Source organism: Mytilinidion resinicola, assembly GCF_010093595.1.
Source record: "Mytilinidion resinicola strain CBS 304.34 unplaced genomic scaffold BDZ99scaffold_18, whole genome shotgun sequence".
Lineage (NCBI taxonomy): Eukaryota > Fungi > Ascomycota > Dothideomycetes > Mytilinidiales > Mytilinidiaceae > Mytilinidion > Mytilinidion resinicola.
Window position 1 is genome coordinate 144,027 of NW_022985454.1, and position 21,622 is coordinate 165,648.

The 21,622-nt window shown below is 52.6% G+C and overlaps 6 protein-coding genes across 6 annotated transcripts; 4 read left to right on the plus strand and 2 right to left on the minus strand.

The window, feature by feature from the left end:
• Positions 1-3,192: 3,192 nt before the first annotated feature.
• Positions 3,193-4,921, minus strand: BDZ99DRAFT_395842 (isoamyl alcohol oxidase; the record flags this gene model as incomplete). Its single annotated transcript, XM_033715967.1, has 2 exons — positions 3,193-4,666; positions 4,719-4,921. 2 exons carry the CDS (start codon positions 4,919-4,921, stop codon positions 3,193-3,195), a joined length of 1,677 nt encoding a protein of 558 aa, XP_033572428.1.
• A 391-nt stretch (positions 4,922-5,312) lies between these two features.
• Positions 5,313-12,539, plus strand: BDZ99DRAFT_574393 (putative polyketide synthase; the record flags this gene model as incomplete). Its single annotated transcript, XM_033728370.1, has 4 exons — positions 5,313-11,035; positions 11,101-11,272; positions 11,321-11,629; positions 11,679-12,539. 4 exons carry the CDS (start codon positions 5,313-5,315, stop codon positions 12,537-12,539), a joined length of 7,065 nt encoding a protein of 2,354 aa, XP_033572429.1.
• An 11-nt stretch (positions 12,540-12,550) lies between these two features.
• Positions 12,551-13,580, minus strand: BDZ99DRAFT_466456 (NAD(P)-binding protein). The gene has a single exon (XM_033720774.1). The coding sequence runs from the start codon at positions 13,567-13,569 to the stop codon at positions 12,592-12,594; it is 978 nt and encodes a 325-aa protein (XP_033572430.1). The 5' UTR covers positions 13,570-13,580; the 3' UTR covers positions 12,551-12,591.
• Positions 13,581-13,863: 283 nt separating this feature from the next.
• BDZ99DRAFT_395810 (alpha/beta-hydrolase) lies at positions 13,864-14,842 on the plus strand (the record flags this gene model as incomplete). Its single annotated transcript, XM_033715965.1, has 2 exons — positions 13,864-13,971; positions 14,033-14,842. The coding sequence occupies 2 exons, from the start codon at positions 13,864-13,866 to the stop codon at positions 14,840-14,842; spliced, it is 918 nt and encodes a 305-aa protein (XP_033572431.1).
• Positions 14,843-17,156: 2,314 nt separating this feature from the next.
• BDZ99DRAFT_574397 (uncharacterized protein) lies at positions 17,157-18,870 on the plus strand (the record flags this gene model as incomplete). Its single annotated transcript, XM_033728371.1, has 5 exons — positions 17,157-17,318; positions 17,381-17,417; positions 17,479-17,546; positions 17,594-17,970; positions 18,030-18,870. The coding sequence occupies 5 exons, from the start codon at positions 17,157-17,159 to the stop codon at positions 18,475-18,477; spliced, it is 1,092 nt and encodes a 363-aa protein (XP_033572432.1). The 3' UTR covers positions 18,478-18,870.
• Positions 18,871-19,879: 1,009 nt separating this feature from the next.
• BDZ99DRAFT_539866 (uncharacterized protein) lies at positions 19,880-21,235 on the plus strand. The gene has a single exon (XM_033726690.1). The coding sequence runs from the start codon at positions 19,887-19,889 to the stop codon at positions 21,009-21,011; it is 1,125 nt and encodes a 374-aa protein (XP_033572433.1). The 5' UTR covers positions 19,880-19,886; the 3' UTR covers positions 21,012-21,235.
• Positions 21,236-21,622: the final 387 nt, after the last annotated feature.

Below are 21,622 nucleotides of genomic sequence, written 5' to 3' on the forward strand. Positions count from 1 at the left end.
CCCCCCCCCCCTTTCATAGGCTATATATACGGGCCTTATGCCTCTTCAAATCAACACAGAACTGCTTCTTCACAACCTGAGAAGTACTCCTCAGGGGGCCTCCTAGTAAGAAGATAAGAAGATAGACAGTCTAGACCTGGAATAAACAGTCCGAACCTGTATAAAGAGATAAGGAGGGTATACAGGGGGAGGGATGTAGGCAAGCGGTATTAAGTTGTTAATAGTCGCAGGAGTGCCCAAACTCCGTCTAGAAGAGTGTAGCCAACCCAAGGGTACGGATCATAGATAGCGTTCAGAACTGCGCATTAATTTATATCTTTATCGCCAGTCTTGTAAGTGTTCAAAGGCAAATAGCATAGACAACTTTCCCAAGAACTTAATCGTCCTAAGGACGCCACCGTCTTGGCACCGTCTTGCGAGCATGTCTATCTTAAGAATATAACTGTCTCAAGACGGGCTTGTCTTAAGAGCGTAACTGTCTGGAGAACGTCTTCGTCTTGAGACGCTACCGTTTTAAGACCATAGCTGTCTTAGGACTATAGACGTCTTAGGAGCATTCCGTCTTAGGAACATGCCGTCTTAAGAACATGCCGTCTTAGGAACGTGCCGTCTTAAGAACATGCTGTCTTAAGAGAGTGCCGTCTTAGGAACGTGACTGTCTGCAGAGTAAAGCGAAACTAGGCTCCAAGTCGGGTGACCGTTATTGGGCCCCATTGCGCTTGGGATTGAATTCAGCCTGGCCGCAAACCGGGCCCCTAATACCTGGAACGGCACCGCTCACCGCCTTGCATAGTCTTTGGCTATTTTATAAAATAGTCCGTTTCTAGGCCATCTTATTGAATGTCACAGAACGCGATGAATCATGTAGAATAGCCATAGAAGCTAGCTCAAGGTTCTGATATTAACCAATTATCAAACACTAAGGATAATACTATCCTGCCGCCTTCTTTATTTATCTCCTATCTGTCTTCTTTCTTAGCGACCATCCTCTTTTCAGCGAGCGGCCAGCCTCTTTCTCAACGGTCAGCCAAATTCTAATGGAGACGACTAAACTTTTGAACCACCGAAGCATTCTGTAAAAGGTACTCAGGTTGCAAATTGACGTGAACTCTGTTGTATTGTGAGGCCGTACGAGCAGAATATATACAGGCAGGCAAGGGGGCACACCCCCTAGGTTTTACCGGCTCAGCTGAGTAGAAGCCAGCTGAAAAGGACTACTCGGAGTTGCTAGCATAGTAGCTGCCTACGTGCCTATCCAGTTACAACTTCTACAGATAGGGGGTGGGGTACGGTGGCCTACCCTGCCTACTACTGCCTCCTACTAGTGTTTCTGCCTCTGCATACAGTCACTTCCTACGTAGTATATAGCCTGCCCATACGGCTTCACAAATCAAACAGAGTTCACATCAATTTGCAACCTGAGTGGACCCTGTACAGTTGAGAAAGCTTCTCTGTAGAAGTTGTAATTGGCTAGGCACGTAGGCAGCGCAGCCAGACGTGTAGCTAGAAACCCTGAGTGTGCCATTCTCAGCTTCGGACTATACGCCTTGTATTTATTCACAACCCGTCGAATAGACTCCAGGGACTCCTGTGAATTCAGCATTGACGAGAAGTACTGGAGGGCGATCATTGCCGCGATGCCAATCTGATGGAAGTGAATGGTTGCCTGGCCCCAATAAGCAATTAGTCAGGTTGCACGTAGTGGTGTTGAACTCTGTAGAATTGAAGGTGTCGTATGGGCAGTATATATGCGTAGATATGGGGGGGCAGGGGGCCTCCGGGCCACTGAGCACCCGAGAGAGATTGGTGGCGTTGAGCTTGGTGTTGAGCACAAGCTGCAACTCGACTCACCCCCCAGCGCCGAGCCCCTAGTTGAGGAGCTGTTCTATAGTGGTTATATACGAGTTATCTTTTGGTGTTTTAATATAATAAAGGTGGCCTAATAGTTAGATCCACAGGGTGTAAGGGGTCGGAAAGAGGCCGTTAACAAGTATGCATTTGACTCTATATACAGAGAGGCAAAGATGCCAAAACAAAGGGGGGCCCGGGGCCCAGCGTGTTTATGTAGGGGCTTCTGCTTAGCACATGCTTGTGCGAAGCAGAGCCTCTAGCTCCGGAGGCCTTTCCGTGTGTTGATGTGACTCTGGGGCTCTCGGAAAGCTTCCGTTTGTAGAGCTCGCTTACAGGGAGCGTTCTATATTTTAAGATTTACCCAGCGCAAAGAAGCACAGTATAGCTAATAACCCGGTTTAGCTATCACTATTAAGCGTGAGACAGATAACAGCGTCAAGGTCAGTGTAGAAATGGAGGCTCTGGAGAGACTAAGTCGATTAGGAGGAACGCTATAATTTGCATAAAGACCTATCCGCCGATCCCAATCCAAGGATAGAATAAGCCCTGTGATATTCACCTGGTAGCTACAAGAATGCAACCCGTGAGTAGCTGCGAATAGAGCAGGCAAGAAGCGCAAGAGGTAGATTGCGGGCTTAAACGCGGAGCGACTTTGCTGAACTGCGCTATGGGCGATTAGCGAAGTAGAGTTTAAGGAAGGGCGCTGAGCCGATAAAGTGGCCATTCTCAGGCGTTGCCCGACGGGAAGTTCCCCGTTGCGGCGAAGGAGCGTCACGTGCAATTATCGCGCGCAAGGCCCCTTCTTTCGCAACATGTCAATTTCTACCTATCAAGCCATCCTAATCCGCATTGTTGTTCATCTTGCACTCATCCAGCTCAGAAAATGAAGTTAGAGTGCCATAACTGATGAGGCCGGAAGAAAAATCTGGGTTCGGTTCTGGAGGAAGAAGTCATTTAATATGCGGCGCTTTGATCATGACCGTTGAGCTTCTGTAAAGGGGAGACATGCCGAAGATATATTTATCAGTGCAGTTGTGATGCAAAATCGAGGATATGAACTGTATGCAATGGAAACGGGATAGTGGTCGAGAATGGAGAAGGCATGCAATATCGGGAGGGGTGGAGTAATAGAATTGCGCTAGATCGCAACGGGTGTAGGACCTTGGCGTGTAGTATTTCCGTTCCGCGCCTGAGATGCCCTCCACAACCTCCCAGATCATCTCCATCACTCACATCCATATTCTCATCACTGTGAATTTGCCTTTTCATTGACCTGGAAGTAGTGAAATCTGAGTTATTAATTCTACGGAAAGGTAAACAAAAACCAGCCTTGCCATTTTGCTACTTGTAGCAGAGTCTTCCTGCGTCGTCTGATCTGAACTTTTCGCTGCCAATCCCGGTTTGTGCATATAGAACATCAGCCGGATCCCATACGCTCTTGATCTTCTCTAATCTTTCAAAGTTAGCGCCATAGAATGCCTCCTTCCAATCTTTTTGGTTTGGATCCCCTTCGTTCAAATATGTTGCCGAGCTGAATGCTGACAGCAAAGGAAGGACTGCATCCTGCATAGCTCTCTCTTTGCCTAAATTCTCGTCCCAAGTCGAAGTCCAGTTCCACAGGCCGACGATCATTTGGTGTACAACCGTGTCTCTCCAGGCGGGTAGCACTGAGTTGGAAGGTGCGGCGGATGGAACGTGAGGTATCTGAAACGCATTGCCGACGATCCAAAGCGAGCCGTTTTCCAGAGCAGCAATCTGGCGGTGCGCCTCGATTAACTCCGATGTCTGGTTTGTCAAAGTCGACTGCGGAATTAACCTCGATGTCTGGACCTCGGATTGGGGGTACGAGTCGGCACCATAAGGAAGCGGACCGAAGAATGTCACGTACATGTCGTAGTAACTCGGAAAACTTGTCACGTCCAATGTATAAGGTATTTCCAATTGCTCCAGCTTTGAAATATACGGCGAGACGAGGTTTGTCACGTACTCTTTCGTTTTATCGGGCGCAGTCAAAGGCCGCAGCGAGAATGAGCCACCAACAATGACGTAACCGGCCGAGACATCATCCTCCAGTACCTGTGGCAATAATTGGTGGAAATCTTCAACCGCGGACCAAAAGATATCTTCGCTTGGAGAGGAGCTGATGTTGAATGACAGGCTAGCAGCAGACATGACGCCTTCGGGAAACGCCTTCACAGTCATGCTAACGACTACTGCAAACACGCCAGCCCCTCCTCCACTCAAAGCCCAGTAGAGATCGGCATTCGATGACGGGGTGGCGATGATATGCTCTCCATTCGCAGTGACTACCTCCCATTCAAGGACGTTATCAGCGCTAAGCCCATATTTGGAGCTCAAGATAGAGTGGCCTCCGCCGGTGGTATAGCCTCCGGCAGAAGCGACCGTCGGACAAGTTCCACCCAAGACTCTCAGGCCTTCTTTTGAAGATGCTTCGAGAGCCTCGTACACCATCACCCCAGCACCGAGTCGGGCGGCAGGGCCACTATAGTTCAAGAAAGCGTTTGCTCCAGAGTAGGTTTTGGTAATAGAGATTTCTTTGAGCGAGTGGACCCAAATAGACAAAGATCCCGAACCGCTACTCTTCCCGAGCAGATCGTGGCCTGTGTTTTTAACTATAACGCGAATGTTGTTAAGGTGCGCAAACTTCAACGTCTCTGCGATGTGATCTGGCGATGACACGTTAACCGCGTAAATGGGTTCATTTCCAAGTTGACATTTTGACAGTGCGCTGGTGAAGGGGTCGCAACTCTGGTTCTGCGCGAGAGGGCTGACGAAAGAAGAAGGCGATGAAGCGCTTCGTGCTGCATCAGCTCTAACATTCGGCAAAAACAGGAGAAACGACATACTGGGTTTGAATGTATGGCCAACCTTTTTTCAAGGCGTCGCAGGCAGTCTGGTTGTACTGCGGATCGTGGCATACATGCGCTAGTGGGACAGTCGCTATCAGTCTACCACTGAGTGTGTCATTCAGACGATCCCAGTCTGCTGTGGATGGCCAGCAGGGGTCTTGAGGTATGCATCGACATTGCGGTGAGGTGGAAGGCTTCATCTGGGCGAACGCGGCCAAGATGAATAAGAAAGCTAATGTTGCGCGAAAAGCCATCGTTGCGTGGGATTAGAGGAAAACAGAAGGATTGGAATAATCAAGCCACAGTGGTTGAGGTACCCGGGTGCAGATCGGACAGTAAGGTTTTCCGTAAGAATCGCTGGGATTATGGTCGCTAAACCATGCAGGCAGCGGATGCCGTAAGAATCGGTCAAGTCCGCGCGGGCATGCCCGTTTCTTACGTGAAGCCTCCGAACACTACGCCCGGTGGCCATGTCTCCAAATTTGCTGCGGGCGGAATTTAGCCGCCGTCTTTGAGTTTCATCACGAGTCCAACCAAATCAAATTGCGGCGTGTTCAAGGCCAGCTCTCTGCACAGCATCTCTATTTCACCATGCCGCCCGTGAGATACGAGCAAGAGCCAATAGCCATCGTCGGTCTGGCATGCCGGCTCCCAGGCTCATGCAACAGCCCCAATGCGTTATGGGACTTCCTCATGCGCGGGGAAATCGCCCCTCGAACTCCACCTGGCAGCCGCTTTGAATTTTCCACGCATCATGACGGTTCCAAAAAGCCGCATACGATGATCAGCCCGGGGGGCATGTTCATTGATGCAGATCCACGAGACATCGACGTATCCTTTTTCAGATTAACCAAATCCGAGGCCACGGCTATGGATCCCCAGCAACGCCAACTCCTCGAAGTAGTCTACGAAGGCCTGGAAAATGCTGGTGTTACCTTGGACGCAATCAACGGGCAGCCCATTGGATGTTTTGTAGGCTCATATGCATGCGACTATGCCGATATGCAGGCCCGTAATCCGGAAGAGCGAGCGAACATGACCACACTTGGTACAGGGCGTGCTATGCTAAGCAATCGACTAAGCCACTTCCTCAACATCAAAGGGCCAAGCATGACTATCGATACTGCTTGCTCTGGGAGCTTGTTCGGACTCGATGTTGCGAACAGATACCTACAAACCGGAGAGATTAGCGGTGCGATTGTCGCGGGGTCTAATATCTATCTTAGCCCTGAGCATGTCATGGATAACTTGAGCGCCAGTGGGACTTCCTCCCTCTCCGGTTTATGCCATACGTTTGATGAGAAAGCAGACGGTTATATCAAGGCAGAAGCCGTGAACATGGTGTTTTTGAAGAGATTAGACGACGCTATACGAGACGGCGACCCCGTCCGAGCTATTCTCAGAGGTTCTGCTACCGGCAGTGATGGATGGACTGCGGGCATCGCGAGTCCTAATTCCGCCGCACAAGCAGCTACGATTCGCCAAGCATATGCAAATGCAGGCATTACGAATCTAGCCGCTACCAACTATATCGAGTGCCACGGCACTGGTACCAAGGCGGGAGACGTAATCGAGGTGAACGGCATTTCTTCGGTCTTTACGGAAGCCATTTTTGACGACACGCCATTGCGGATAGGATCCCTGAAGAGCAACATCGGCCACTCTGAGCCGGCTGCAGGCATATCGGGCCTGCTCAAGGTCGTACTCGCTCTGGAACATGGCGTCATCCCCGGCAACCCAACCTTTGTGACGCCAAATTCCAACATAGACTTCAAACGCGTCAAGCTCTGGACTTCTAGGACCGCGAGCCGATGGGAAGAGCCGCCTTCCCTTCGCCGAGCATCGATAAACTCTTTCGGATACGGTGGAGCAAACGCGCATGCTGTTGTTGATTCCGCTCAAGGAAAGAGCAGCCATATCTCCTCCTATCCTGACGATGAAGACCTATTCGCTGACGAGCCCACGATCGATCGTCCCTACGTGCTATCATTGTCTGGTAACGATACACAAGCTCTTCAGGATAACATCGAAGCGCTGCAGCGGCATATCGCTAATCCGGCTGTTCGAATCTCAATGCGAGATCTCGCATACACATTATCTGAAAAACGAACACATCACTTCCACCGAGGCTACCTGGTCGCTGATGGCTCGGATATCTCCCAAGACCAACCAACACTGGGCAAATCAACATCTGCTCCCCGAATTGGCCTTGTCTTTACAGGACAAGGCGCGCAGTGGCCTCAGATGGGAAGAGATTTGGTTGCGAACTTCCCGCAGGCAAAGGCTCACATACTACATCTTTCTTCGGTCCTGACTGGCCTACCAGATAGCCCGAAATGGTCGCTCATCGAGGAACTTACACTACCACGTACCAGGGAGCAGTACATGAACCCAGAACTGTCCCAAACGCTCGTCACAGCTCTTCAACTGGCACTACTTGCGGTACTCGCGGACTGCGGACTCGGATATCAAACGGTGGTTGGGCATTCCTCTGGAGAGATTGCTGCGGCCGTTGCGGCTGGATGCTTAACGCCGGAACTGGCCATCAAAATTGCATTCTACCGCGGAAAGGCGACCTCCAGCGCAACTTACAAGAGTCCAGTTGGTATGATGGCCGTAGGTTTGAGCGAGAAAGAGGCTCGAGCATGCCTCGGAACGACGGCCAATGTTCAAATTGCATGCGTAAACAGCCCGAAGAGCATCACCCTAGCAGGCGATCGCGCAGAGCTAGTCGAACTAGAAACGCGAATAAAAAGTCAAGGACACTTTGCGAGGTTACTCTTAGTCGACGCGGCGTATCACTCAGAGTACATGGCAGACGTCGCTTCGAACTACCGCAGCCATCTAGAGCACAACTGCGACTGGAAGGTCGACTCAGTCGCAGAAGCCAATATGTATTCCACCGTCACTGGCTCCATCAACCCAGACGTTTGCAATGCTTCGTATTGGGAGGCGAATATGAGGTCTCCAGTACTTTTTGATTATGCTGTCCAACGTATTCTCCAAGCCAACGATGCTCCCGAAATGTTGATTGAGATTGGTCCAAGTAACGCGCTTTCGGGCCCGATCAATCAGATAAAACAACATCTAAATTCGAATATTCCCTATATGCCCGCATGGAAGAGGGGTCCTGATGCACTACGCGCCTTCTGCGATCTAGCCGGTCAATTATTCATCAGAGGCAACGCTATCAATCTGGCACGATTCAATCAAGACTTCAACGAAAGCCCTCTAGCCGTGATTGTAGACCTGCCAAACTATCGCTGGAACCATTCGGTCAAGTACTGGCATGAAGGGAATTCAAGCAAGGAATGGCGCTATCGAAAGTACCCACACCATGATATTCTCGGCACGAAGATTCTTGGGACCCCATGGCAACATCCAATCTGGTCGAAGCTCCTTCGGGTGCAAGACTTGGCGTGGATTCCAGACCATAAGCTTGGCGAGAGCATCGTGTTTCCGGGTGCTGGATATATCGCAATGGCAATCGAAGCGGCTTTCCAGACAGAAAAGGCCACACAGCGAATCCCCAAAGATGTCAGAATCAACCAAATGACATATATTCTTCGAGACACTCGCTTCTTGAGAGCTATGTTACTAGAAGACGGTACGGAGACGCGCGTTATTACCACTCTCACATCGCGCTCGACAAGCGCAAAGCAGATATGGTATGATTTCAAGATCTCGACCCAGATGGTCGACCTCGTGACCGACCATTGCCAGGGACTTATTCAAGTTCAGGAAGCTATCGCTGCCAAGGCCGGCGAGAAAGACATGCTTCCCCTTGAGTTTCCCGAACCCGGTTCTGTCTGGTACAAGACAATGCGCAACATTGGATACAGCTTTGGTCCAAGTTTCCAGAGACAGCTTCAAGTCGAGTCAGTGGCTGGTTCGCATCGCAGTCGTTCCTTGCTGTCTTTTGAAGCGTCCCAGTCATCGAGTAAAGAGTCAGCATATGCACTTCACCCAACCAGTATCGACGTCTGCTTTCAGTCTGTGGCGGCTTCGATTTGGAAAGGCTCGAGATCATCGGTAGACATTCGTCTTGTCCCGAGCTCCATTAGTGAGTTGATTATAGCAGCGCAATCCACGCCTCTTACTCTCGCTATGTCGATAGCTACGTCGCGATTCGCCGGAGTTGGGAGAGTCGATGATCCAAAGACCTACGCGTCGGATGTGTCTGCGTATGATCATGCGACGCATCAGGAGTTAGTCCGTCTGACGGGCCTAAAATATCGGAGCCTGGAAATGGACAAGACGGCCAGCGATAATCACGTCTATAATCGTAGTATATGGAGGCCCGATGTCACAAAGCTCACAGAAACCCAATGGCGTCAGCTGCTTGAGTGTGAAGAGAAGACCGCGGGCACCAAGACAACTTCGACCGCCGCCTTAAATGAGGTTCTCGACCTCATGGCATTCAAAAAGCCGGATATGCGTGTTCTCGAGGTGAACTTTGACGGCGTTCAACCTTGCAGTGTGTGGATCGATGGCTGCAACACGGAATCTTTCGATAGAACTACATGTTGCTATACGACCCTTGTGGTTCCCTCACACTCGGCATTGAGCGAGGTTACGCGGACCTACGGGCATCTGAAAAATCTCACAATGCAGCGGGCGCCGGACGTGGCGAAAGTCGAAAACCCCGAGCCTTTTGACGTTGTAATAGTCAAAGTACCCACGCTTGCGGTAGTAGAGCCTCAATGGATTGTCAAAGCACGTCAATTCCTATTAGAATCAGGATACCTTGTAGTCGTTGAAGATACAAATCAAAGCGCCAGACCTCATCCAACACAAACTGAAGCCACGCAGTCGTTCATCGAGTCATTACAGGAAGCCAGGTTTGACAATGCTATTCATCTCCCATACGCATCGTGCTACCTTGGATCGTCTCGCCCGCAAGCATGCACGCTCAAAGCCGACACTAACAAAATCGGGATCCTTCATTTCAACTCTAGCGAGAACGAAACTGCAGAGATTAGCTGCGCGTTATCGTCACGAGGTTGGGACATCACCCACTACCATCTGCCCCTGGCAGGTATTGAGCCTGGTAGCACGGTGATGGTTCTGGACGAATTGTGGAGTCCTGTCTTGACCAATGTCTCCCAACAAGCCTGGTCGGCCCTGAAGACAGTACTGTCCAGCAAATGCCGGGTCCTATGGACAACGCTGAGATCAGTCATGGACGTCGCGCACCCCGACCGCAGCCTCATATACGGATTGGCCCGATCCATCTGCAGCGAAGACCCAACCGCCATGATCATGACACTGGACGTAGCCTCGCCACGCGGCGACGCCACAGTGGGAGCGATCAGCCAGGCCATCCAAGCCGTGCAGACCGCCACCACCACAACCGGGACGGACTGCGAGTTCATCGAACGCGGCGGGATGGTGTATATCGGACGAATCATCCCAGACGCCCCGCTCAACCGCCAACAGCGCGCCAACGCCGCCGGCGCAGAATCGCTGCCCCTCCAGCTCTTCCAGCAGCAGCATCGCGTCCGGCTGCAGAGCTACCGGCCTGGCGCGCTCGATTCGCTCGTCTATGCAGAAGTGCCTGACGACGATGCCATCCCGGCCACGCAAATCGACGTTGAGATCCACGCTGTCTCGTTGAACTTCAAGGACATCGCCATCAGCATGGGCTACATACCCGGCAACGAATACCTGCTCGGACTGGACGGTGCCGGGGTAATCCGCCAGGCTCCGCCGAATTGTACGCAGTACCGGGTCGGCCAGCGCGTCTTGGCGAGCACGAAAGGCAGTCTTGCGAATCGCGTGCGCTGCGATATCGACGGCGAGGTGTTCCCGATTCCGGACGGGGTGTCGTTCGAAGTGGCGTCGACGTTGAACACAGTGTACTCGACTGCGTTCTATGCGTTGGTTGATGTGGCACACGTGAAGGCAGAAATGTCGGTCCTGATTCATTCGGCAGCTGGTGGGCTGGGTTTGGCTGCTGTGCAGATTTGCAAGCACCTTGGGGCGACTATCTTTGCTACTGTTGGCGCGGATGCGAAGAGGAAGCATTTGGTCGAGAAGTATGCGATTCCTGACGAGCACATATTTTCGTCTCGATCTGCAGACTTTGCTGTGCGCTTGAAAGATGTCACGGCGGGCAAAGGTGTAGATGTTGTGCTGAATTCGTTGACGGGTGAGCTTCTACACGCAAGCTGGGGCTGCATTGCGACAGCAGGCACATTTATAGAGTTGGGTAAAAGGGATATCTTAGATGGGGAGTGTTTGAGTATGGCGCCGTTCAATCGGAATGCGAGATTTTGCGGCGTGGACATGTCTCACGATTCTATCACGCCGGCGTTGAAATTCAGGCAAGTCACATGGTATATGATTGCATTCTATTACGTTTCTGACTCGTTTTCAGACTTCTCAAAGACGTTTTTGGCTTGCTGAAAGAAGGCCATATTCAGCCTGAAATCAGCAAGGTCTACGGTTTCGCAGACGCGCAGGCTGCGTTCCGCCATTTGGGCACTGGGGAATCCATTGGCAAAATCGTCATCTCGAGAACGCACGACCAGCAAGGCCCAATTGTTCCGGTAAGCAACTCGTCTTAAATTTCAATTCATCTGTTGACCACTAGGCAGATCCGGGCAGCGGCACCTCGTCTCTCACTTCGCCTCGATGCCTCCTATCTCATTGTGGGGGGTTTGAAAGGTCTTTGTGGGAGCTTGGCAGTATATCTCGCCCAAGAAGGGACCAAAACACTCGTAATACTGTCACGCTCGGGATACGATGATGAAAAATCACGATCCATCATATCCAAGATTACATCGCTGGGCTGTCGCGTAGATCTGGTAAAGGGTGATGTCACTAGTGAAGCAGACGTAGAGCGAGCCTTTACAGAAGCCTCAGCGCCAATCTTCGGAGTTGTGCAGGGAGCAATGGTCCTTCGAGTAAGTGTTCAGCTAATCTCTCTATGAAGCTAAACTAACGGTCTCGCAGGATAAACTCTATAGCTCAATGACCCACACCGAATTCCACGCCGCCATCGCGCCAAAAGTCCAAGGCACATGGAACCTGCACCGCGTCGCGCTGCGCCTGGGTAACACACTAGATTTCTTCACGCTGCTCTCCAGCCTATGCGGCATCGTCGGCCAAAAAGGCCAAAGCAACTACGCGGCCGCCAACGCCTTCCTCGACAGCTTCGCGCACCACCGCCGCGCCCTGAACCTGGCCGCGTGCGCCGTCGACCTCGGTCTCATCGAAGACGTGGGCTACGTCGACGGCAAAGCGGCGCTGGACAAGCGCCTGCGCAGCCAGGGCTGGCACGCCATCAACGAGACGCTGCTGGCGCAGATCCTGTACTTCTCCATCCTCCAGCAGAAGCGCCCGGCGCTCAACCCTTCTAGCTCGTCGCATCTGATCGCGGGAATGCCGGTGCCGTTGCCGGAGCAGTCGCCTGCGCAGCGCGATCCGCGGTTTAGCGCTCTGCGGCATGCGAGCGGGTTGGGGGCGCAGCGGGGTTCTTCGAGCGGCGGGGAGGCACAGTCGGCCGTTCAGATCCTGCGTGAGGCGTGGAAAGCGCAGGATGGGGATGGGGATCAGCCTGAGCTTCTGAGTACTCTGATTGTGTTGGCGAACAAGCAATTCATGAAGAGTCTCGGGATGGCGGAGGAGATGGACCCCGTGCGGCCGATTGCCAGCTACGGCATCGACTCGCTAGTCGCCGTCGAGTTCAAGAACTGGACGTCGGTGGATTTAGGGGTGGAGGTCGCGACATTGGATATCATGGGTGCGAAAACGCTGGCGTCTTTGTGCCAGGTCATTTTGAAGCGGGGGTTCCAAAGCCGTGGGCAGAAGTAAGGTACTTAAGATGATAAGATGGTAGTTGTATTGTACAGTACACTAGCTAGAATTACATGAACGGCTTCACTTTCTCCTCGCACCACTCCCAGAACTGCGCCGCCTTCCCCTCGCCGATCGCCTTGTACACATCCTCCCGCGAATTAGGCTTGATGACGCCAAACGGCCAGATGTAGCACCCATTCTGCGCCGCCGTGATCCTGTCCGAGAAGCCCGCAAACATCATCGTGTAGGCGCCGTATTTGGCGTCGTAGAGCACGAATTTCCGCAAGAAAAGCACGAACAGCCAGTGTTCGCCTGCATAGATGGCCGTGTACAAGTTCCCTGGATTCTGGCACACGCTGATAATGTCCTCCCCGCCCCACCTCGCCGCGGCTTCATGCGCAAGGAAGAGGTTCCCGCACTTCGACGCCGCGTAATCCACATACTGCGTGACGGTCTTGCCGCCATTGAGGCGCGGAAAGTCGATCCCGCCCGGCGGCGCGTTCATCTCGATCTGGACAGACCCGGTCCAGACGACGCGCGACGCGCGGCCGGCGCTCTTTGCGCCAGCGCGCAGAAACGGCAGAAGTAAGCTGGTGAATAGAAATGGTCCGACTGCGTTGGCGCCCATGTGCGCTTCAAGGCCCTGTGGCGTCGACGACCCCGGCACGCAGCCCATGGCGGCGTTGTTCCATATCACGTGCAGCGTCTTCTCCTGGGCTGCGAAGGCCTCGACGGCTGGCTTGACGGTGCGCAGATCGCTGAAGTCGAGTCCATGGAGCGATTTGAGAGTTCCCTTGGTGTTTGTGGCGGGTGCGGTGGCCTCGATCTCGGCAATGGCCTTGGCGATACGTTCCTCGGACCGGCCGGCGAGGTAGATGGTCGCGCCGGTGGGGTAGAGGAATTTGGCGAGCTCTTTCCCGATGCCCGAATTGGCGCCCGTTACGATGAAGACTTTGCCCGCTTGGCTGCCGGGCGCGAGGTCCGCCTCGGTGAAGGTGGGTGGCGCGGATGGGAAGAATTGCTGCCAGATTGTTTTGAGTGACATTATGGCGGTGGTGTAGAGGTGGAGGGTGGCTTTGGCTGCAGGGAAGTTTCGCGGTAAGCTAACGCGAGATCGCTTATGTGAGGCGCTAGCTCCCGCAGGCACGTGACTGAGTGAGGTAATGCGATGTGACGATGCGATGCATGGTAAGCGACTGCATGCCGTAAGCTTTACTTCACCTGCAGGGTCGCACACCTACACCTTCCTCGTCATCCCTGGCTTACGGTCCACCGCCAACGTGCTGACGCCCCAAGCTGTGGCAATTGCGTTGTGGAAGAAGCTCGCTCGTTCTACACCATGGGCAGCATTGAACATGTCGAGTTCAAGACGATTGATGGTCTCACGCTGCGCGGACATGTTTATCATTCTGGGGTCCGCGGACCGGGTGTAGTCATGTGTCCTGGGGTGAGGGTCCAGAAAGCAACTCTCTATCCACGTCTCGATTGAATGTCTAACAGCTCCCCAGTTCAACTGCGTCAAGGAAATGGCCGGCCTGCCCAGCGTTGCGAAAACGTTTATGGATAATGGGATTACAGCCCTCGTTTACGATCCGCGCACGGTTGGGGAAAGCGATGGTCAGCCCCGCAACGACATCGACCCTTCCCCACAGATTCAGGACTACTCCGATGCAATTACATATCTGAGTAAGCTTCCAAATGTGAACGCAAACCAAATCGGTCTCTGGGGGATATCGCTGGCGGCAAGCGTAGCGCTGTGTACCGCTTCTTTTGACAAACGCGCAAAATGGGTCATTGCAGCATGCCCGGTAGCAGAGTATCATTACGACAAGAACATGATGGCAAAAGTGCTACAAAAGTGCATCCAGGACCGCGCCTCGCAAATCATGGGAAATCCGCCATTTTACGTGCCCATGCTGAACGTGTCCGGCATCAATCCAGCCGGCCTGGACTTTGGCTACGAGCGAGAATACGCCGCAGAGATGGTGAGGAGGGGGATCCAAGTCGCGCCCAACCACCAAAATAAAACCACCATCCAATCGTATCACAAACTTGTCATGTGGAACCCGTGGCCAATGTGGAAGCATCTAGGCTCCACGCCAGTACTATTTTTAGTCCCGGAAACGGATCGATTGTGCCCCCCAGACGTACAAATACGCCACTTTGAAGCTTTGACAGGACCCAAGAGATTGCATGTTCAGAAAGGGAGCGGGCACATGGACATGGTTGAAGGAGCACATGCCGAGGAAGTCTTCAACGTCTCGCTTAATTTTGTACGCGATGCCACTGCGGGCACCATCATCGACGCCGACTTCTGAAAGAGTACATTTGAAGTTGCGAAGCCAGCACAAACTTCACGAGCGGATTGGCAATGTCAAATCGGCGCCCTTCTCTACCAACATCTCTACTACGTCGTCGGAACCTTGCGTTATTGCTTGGTGAAGTGGGGTGTGCCCGTCATGATTGTACAAATCGATTCGGATGTCAGAAATCTGCAAGAGCAGGTCTAAGATTGCAAGGTTACCAGAGGCTACGGCGGCATGTAGTGGAGACTGGCCTGCCTTATCTTGTGTGTTCACGTCAACGCAGATGCTCGCAATGCCAGTTGCGGGCTGTGAATTCTGCTCTAGGAGGAGCTTGACGGTATCTACGTGATTGTTTTCGATGGCTAGGTGAAGTGCGCTGCGGCCAGATCCGTCTCCGAGGTTCGCATTTGGCAAGCGCTTCAGCAACAGGCGGAGAACACCATTTTGGCCACGTTCAGAAGCTAGGTGTATGGCGGATTTGCCTGTGCTTGGTATGGCGGTCGGGGGATCTTGCTTGTGCGATTCAGATCTGACGTACGATTCATCCTATCGGCAATGGTTACTCTATGCTATATCTTCAGGTTTTTGCTCCAACACTTACCACTTCATTCGGAGGTAGTGGCCCCGTCTGGCTGGAAGCGATGTGCGGCACGTTCTCCACTGGGCCGTCGGTAAGGGAAGGGACAGTGGATGCGGAATCTTGTGGCTCTTGTCTATCCAATTCTCGTTCGAAGTCGCTTGGAAATGCTGAGTATTGGGTTCCGGCCTCGCTCAGGGCTATAGCCGAATCAATGGAAGGATACCAGTCCGAGCAAAGCGAGAAATCATCATATGCAATTGCAGTTGCTTGTTTTTCTTCCACCGCGGTCCTCGAACTTCCCAGCTGCTCGGTACCTGATAGCGGACTCTCGCCCACATGGGAAGCGGGTTGATGATTGGAAAAAGTCGAGATGGAGTGGCTGGACTCGCACTCTGGAATCACCATAGCTGCATCGTATCGTGCGGTCGTTCCATCGGAGTCGTGTCCCGGCGATGTGGATGTAAAGGCCAGAGCAACGTCGCGCCACCGCTCCAGGTCTTCGATACGACGTTTGAGCTTCTCCCCTATTTCAATTTAGTCGTTTGTCTTGGTAGTGGGAACAAAGTGCAACTGAAAAACGGTTACATACGGTAAGTACGTTGGGCTTGGCGGTTTTGAATACGTTTTCGCTGTCTCGCATCCAATGCAGAAGCACGTGTTGGCTCAGTCATGTTCGCAGCAAGGTAGACGACGTTAGGCGGAGGTACGAGAAGGCAGACGTCAAAGTCGAATAACAGCTCAATTGCAACTCAAATATAAACGACTCCCTTTTTTCGTCTAAATGCACTATTTTCATCAGGCCGCATGTACCTGCAAGATAGCAGGGTAAATGTTGCTCAGGCTCCGACGGCGTGGTTCAGGGCCTGTCTAGCGCCGGTGTTGGTGAATTTCGCTGTCCGAAGCAGCGCTAAGCCTCGCTCACATGCAAATGCGCCATCCTGCAAGTTCTACTGGCGTCATCGCGATTCCCTTGGAAATAGCATAGATCTAACCACAATGCCCCCAAAACTTGCATCGAGGGTACGCAACCTTCTCGGGCTGACCCCTGCCGTTGAGAAATGCTTTCCGGCGCTTGCGGGAGGCGCCGCAGATCGACGGGGCGTGTAAGCACTGTAACGGCGTGCATACCGAGAATGCAGCCTTCCCCTGTACGGCTTGTCCATACACGTCTGCAGATACGAGTATCTTAGTCACGCTGCAAGCATGAATATGTTTCCTTATTTGAGGAATAGAAAAGGTGTAGAGTAGAAACTGTGCCGAGATGCGCGGTTCGCGGTGTCGTGGAGCACGGGCGAAGCGTTGGAGACTGCGGAGGACCCCAGCCCAGTGGCGAACATCCCGCCCCACCCAACCACCCCGTCCGGCCGCGCCATTGGCCACATGGGCGCTGGGCATCGCTCCACCCCTCCCGCTGCTGCCTCCCGCGTCTCCCGCCGTGCCAACCCCCCGCGCCTCCTCCCGCTCTTAGTTCCCGAAGCCCTCCCGTCGATATGTTGGCGACGCGCCCCGGCGAATCTGGCAACTCAGACCAGCCTTGTGGGCTGATCCGCCGCGTGCATCAATGCCGCTGCAACTCGCAAGTGCGACAGCAATATAATCTTGGCCCCACGACTTCTGCGGGATTCGCATCCAATCACACGCTGCCCGCGGCCTTGCCTGGCGTTGACGGTTAAGTATGTGACGCCACCCGGAATACAGAGCGCCCCTTTTGACCCGTTTACCCCCACTGCATGTCCGTCAGCAACGATGCCTTTTTCTTTCGCTGAGAACCCGCAGGGCACCATCTACTTCTCCATCTGTTGTTTCTTTCAAGTGCTGTCGTTTGCCGCAACAGGATTGCGGCTATGGGGACGAAAACTCCAGCGGATACCGCTGCAGGTCAACGACTATGCCATCCTGGCTGCCCTGGTGAGTGCCATCTGGCATCATTTCGCCGCAAAAAAGACGCTGGCCGACTGACCGTCCATCAGGCTTTGACAGTCGCCAACATCGGCGTATTGGGCGCATGTGAGTGCGGCAAAACTCCACCGAAGCCCTGTATGCGACATCTGGAGCTGATGTCAAGCAGCCGTCAGACATGGAATGGGCGTCAACATCGCGAAGGTGGGCCCCGAAGATCTGGTCACTTTTGTCAAGGTATGCCAACCCCGCCTCGAACAGACGATCGCGCCAACTCCTCGTAGCTGCAGACCGTTATTACCGTGACCTGGGAGTGGGCTATTTTCGCCATTAGGATCTCGATACTCGACCTCTACATCAAGATTTTCCGCATCCCATGGTTCATCAAAGTCTGCTATGCTTACCTGGCATTCCAAGTCGCCTTCATCCTCTCCATGTTCTTAACCACCATGCTGCTCTGCAGACCTTTCAGGTACCAGTGGGACAAGACGGTTCCAGGCGGCGTCTGCGGAGACCTGATTGCCAGCTACTATGCCACTCACATCACCATCCTGCTCACCGACGTGATCACCGCCGTCCTCCCCATCCCCGTTCTCTGGAAACTCAATATGAACACCCGGAAAAAGATTGGCATCTCTCTCATGTTCATGCTCGGAACCGTGTACGTCCCGCCCAATCCCTCAATCCGATATCATGGCTAATTCCACGCTACCTTTTCAGCATCGTCACCTTCAACATCATCCGCCTCGCGTGGACCGATAAAGTCAAGAGCCCAGACATAACCTACGCCTACGCCATCCTCTTCTGCTTCAGCGAGCTCGAGATCCAGCTCGGGCTGATCCTCGCCTCGGTGCCTCTCATGCAGCCGGTCCTGCACAAGTATCTGGGCGTCGGGTTCCCCGGCAAATCTCCCACAGCCCGCTCGCACAACAAAAGCGGCGCCAGCACCAATCCGATCCAGCTGGGGACAATTGGGTCGACCCGCACCCGCAAGTACAATAACATCCTGGAGACGGAAAGTGCCCGGGAGTTCGATTTAGATGAGGAGGACGAGGGGGATGCGGAGAGTGCCAGCCGCATCTCCCCTAACCTCGGCAAGATTTCTGTCACGCTGGACTGGGAGATCAGACATGAGACTGGTCCTGGTCAGGAGAAGATGACGCGTTGATGTTGGTCTATTTGTTGGCAGCGAGCATAGCGTTATCTGGGTGGGATTTTCCTATAAAAGTTATAGATGTAACAGTACGGACTTGGTTACAGGAGCAGGCTCTATTTGAGGCTACAAGAATATTACCTTTGTAAGCTAAGGAGGGAAGAGTTGCAAAGAGCAGAGGTTTTGCCTTAGCTTGATCAGAACCGCCTGGGCGTGGGTGTTCCTTGAGAAGGTGCTGGGCCTGATCTGGACCCGACACCATAGGTGATCCAACAGCGTTCCGAAGGGCTTGCAGTGGAAAGACGTGCCCTTTTGTATGATAGAACATACCAGGAGCCCCAAAACTCCATGCCCTCAGCACTGCCTTGCTGCCAGAGTTACCGTTATATTAAAATAAATCACTTGAACTTTAATCTTCAAGAATATTGAGGGCTCTTTTGCCTTTCTTCCAGGCCTGTAAGCGCCGGCATCAGCGCCACCGTTAGAGCGCGTTGCTGAAGAATTGATGACAAGACAACAAGATACCCCACGACTAATACTCCACAACCAACACCACTTCTACCGCCTCAATTAATAACAAATTAACCTTTACAACCTACGTACTAGCCTAGGCTTGCCTATACTAATATTAACGCGTTTTATATATTAGAAATTTTAGAAATAGAATCTACTATAACGCAACATGCATAGCTCTATACCTTTGTAGAATAAGAGAGAAAGTAACGTCTATCTCTGCGTGTCGAGAAACCCACCATGCTAAGAAATATAAGGGGTACAGTACTAGGGCAGAAGTCTGTGTGCACGAGCTCGGGCCCCAACGCGAAACTACGCGACGCGCATCAACTCACCATTTTCAAACACCTACAACTCCACCATGCCCCGCTTGTTTGGCACAGAAATTACAGGAAATCGCGGCTAAAACCAGGAGCTAGCTTTAGGCTGTTTTCTAATAGAGAGTAAGTTTACTTAAGAGCCGGGGCCCTAAAACTAGAACCTGGCAGCCTACAGGCCCGGAAATGGGCCTTCTAAAGCAGGGTGAGGACCCCAGTCTTAATGCTCCCTGTCGAATACAGGGCCCAAAACTGGGTTCCAACGAGCTGCTCAGTCTCGGCTCAGATGCGCTCAGTCTCGGCTCAGGATGCGCTCACCCACAGCTCAGGTTCCTGAACGAGAAAGGAAATTGCTTGGGTGCACATTGGGATATCGTACTACCTGTTTCAACACTAAACTCGCGCGTTTAGAAGGCACTCTGGATTGGCACCATCAACTCCTTTGTATGTTTTGCGCGCGTAGAGCTGATACCGACATGATGGACAGCATCTATTCACGATGTGCCTCTGCCTCTTCTGGCGGCAGTGTGCACATAGGTATGGCCAGGTCGCAACCTTTCTGACCCTCTTCAAACTCTCCCTGTTCTGCTGAATATGTTTTCTCAATCTTATGTCGCTGTCATCTTCCTTTCTGATGCCTGTGTGGAGCACGCGCACGCTGTAGCAGCTTCTATATCTTTGTCCAAAAGTGCAACTCCAACTACCCAAAATCCTACACCAACTGTCACAGATGAAGGATTCTGGTTTCCGCTGGTCGGACTCTCAGATGACATCTCGAAACCGTGGGGCGCAAACATATCCACTCTCCATGCTGGCTCATACAACCTCAACTTTACTCCCTACGCGATAACGGTCAATGACGGCGATTCTGTCTCGCCCGCAGCGGCCTCGACAACGGATTCTCCAGTCAATTTTGAAATGCAGCATTCGGATGGCGGATCATCCAATGCTGATCAGATCCTTATCGTCGCTCCAACAGGCGACCATACGCTTTCTCTTGGCCTGAACTCTTCTCTTGGTGTTACTTCGCCAGGGAAAGACGACCTGGCCAGCTCGACGGTGCCTTTTGGTTTAAATCTTGGACGGAATGGCACCTGGAATGGATCTATCACTCTAAACGGCTACTACGATGCCGCGCGGATCAACTCAACCTCCTGGATCTCCGTTGGCCCATACCCACGCATCAACGGCAACACCACCGTACTTGAGTCCGGAAAGCAGACCGTAGAGATCTTCCTCCGCGGCAGAAACCCCAGCATCAGTTCCCGTGCACGCAACGCCACCTTCGACTTCAACAATGACGCCATTATCCTCCCCAACGGCTTCGACTGCGGCGACAATATAGCCATCAACATCATCTCGGACACGAGCGATACGCTGGTCAACTACGACCTTGCGGTGCCCGGCTATTTGATGGATGCCGAGGGCCGCTGTCGAGCTCACAAACACAGCGACGATGATCTTGCCGACATCACGCTGGGCCGGCCATTTTTCCAGGCTACTTATGCGTACGTCAATGAGACTGGAGCGTTATTCCTCGCACAGGCAAACAATTACGACCTGCCGATCGATGCGAAAAGGTTCCACGCCTCGGAGACTTTGACGCCTCCTGCGGGCCCTCCTCCAGCGAAACATTCTTCGGCGTCGGGATCCTATCCACTGATGGAAACGTCAACGCTTTTAGTTATTTTGCTTGTATCATTAGCTTCCAACCTGTAACCCTATCATATAACTTAAACCGGCGCCAACGGTCAGCTAAGTTTAGGCGTGTGCCCTGTTGCTGGCTGGATGGAATGGAGTTCTAGCGATGGCGCTCGAAACGTTCATTCACGTTTTCTTATGGCGTTGTAGAATCCTTGTCATGTATTTATGCTTCGGGATGAAATTACTTATTTCTGGGATCTTAATGCTACGCTACTGCAGGAAGAGCATCTTGTCTTGTCCCTAGTCACTTCCCGTTCTCTGCAAAGACATCGCTTCTCGCCAATATATACTGGAGTCTCGACAATGCCTGAAAATCATTCGCCCAACTTAGGACGTGAAAGATCCCCACTGGTTCTAAAGACTGGGTGCTCGGACCGCGGCACCCTCTGCCTAGCACGATCAGCTTCGACACCTTGGGAAGCTTCTGTGTAAGGTTTCCTCATCTCTTTGGGTACACCCGTTTCATAATAAGAGGCTTCTTCTGAACCCTCGCCCTATTGGGACCAAATCCTCCGTGTCGTATTCTAGCCAATCACACCGCTTCTTTGTCGAGCACCATCCCGGCCCCACCTCGCCACTGGTTGAGCACATCGTACCAAACCTTCAACCACGACTTAAGAGTCGAT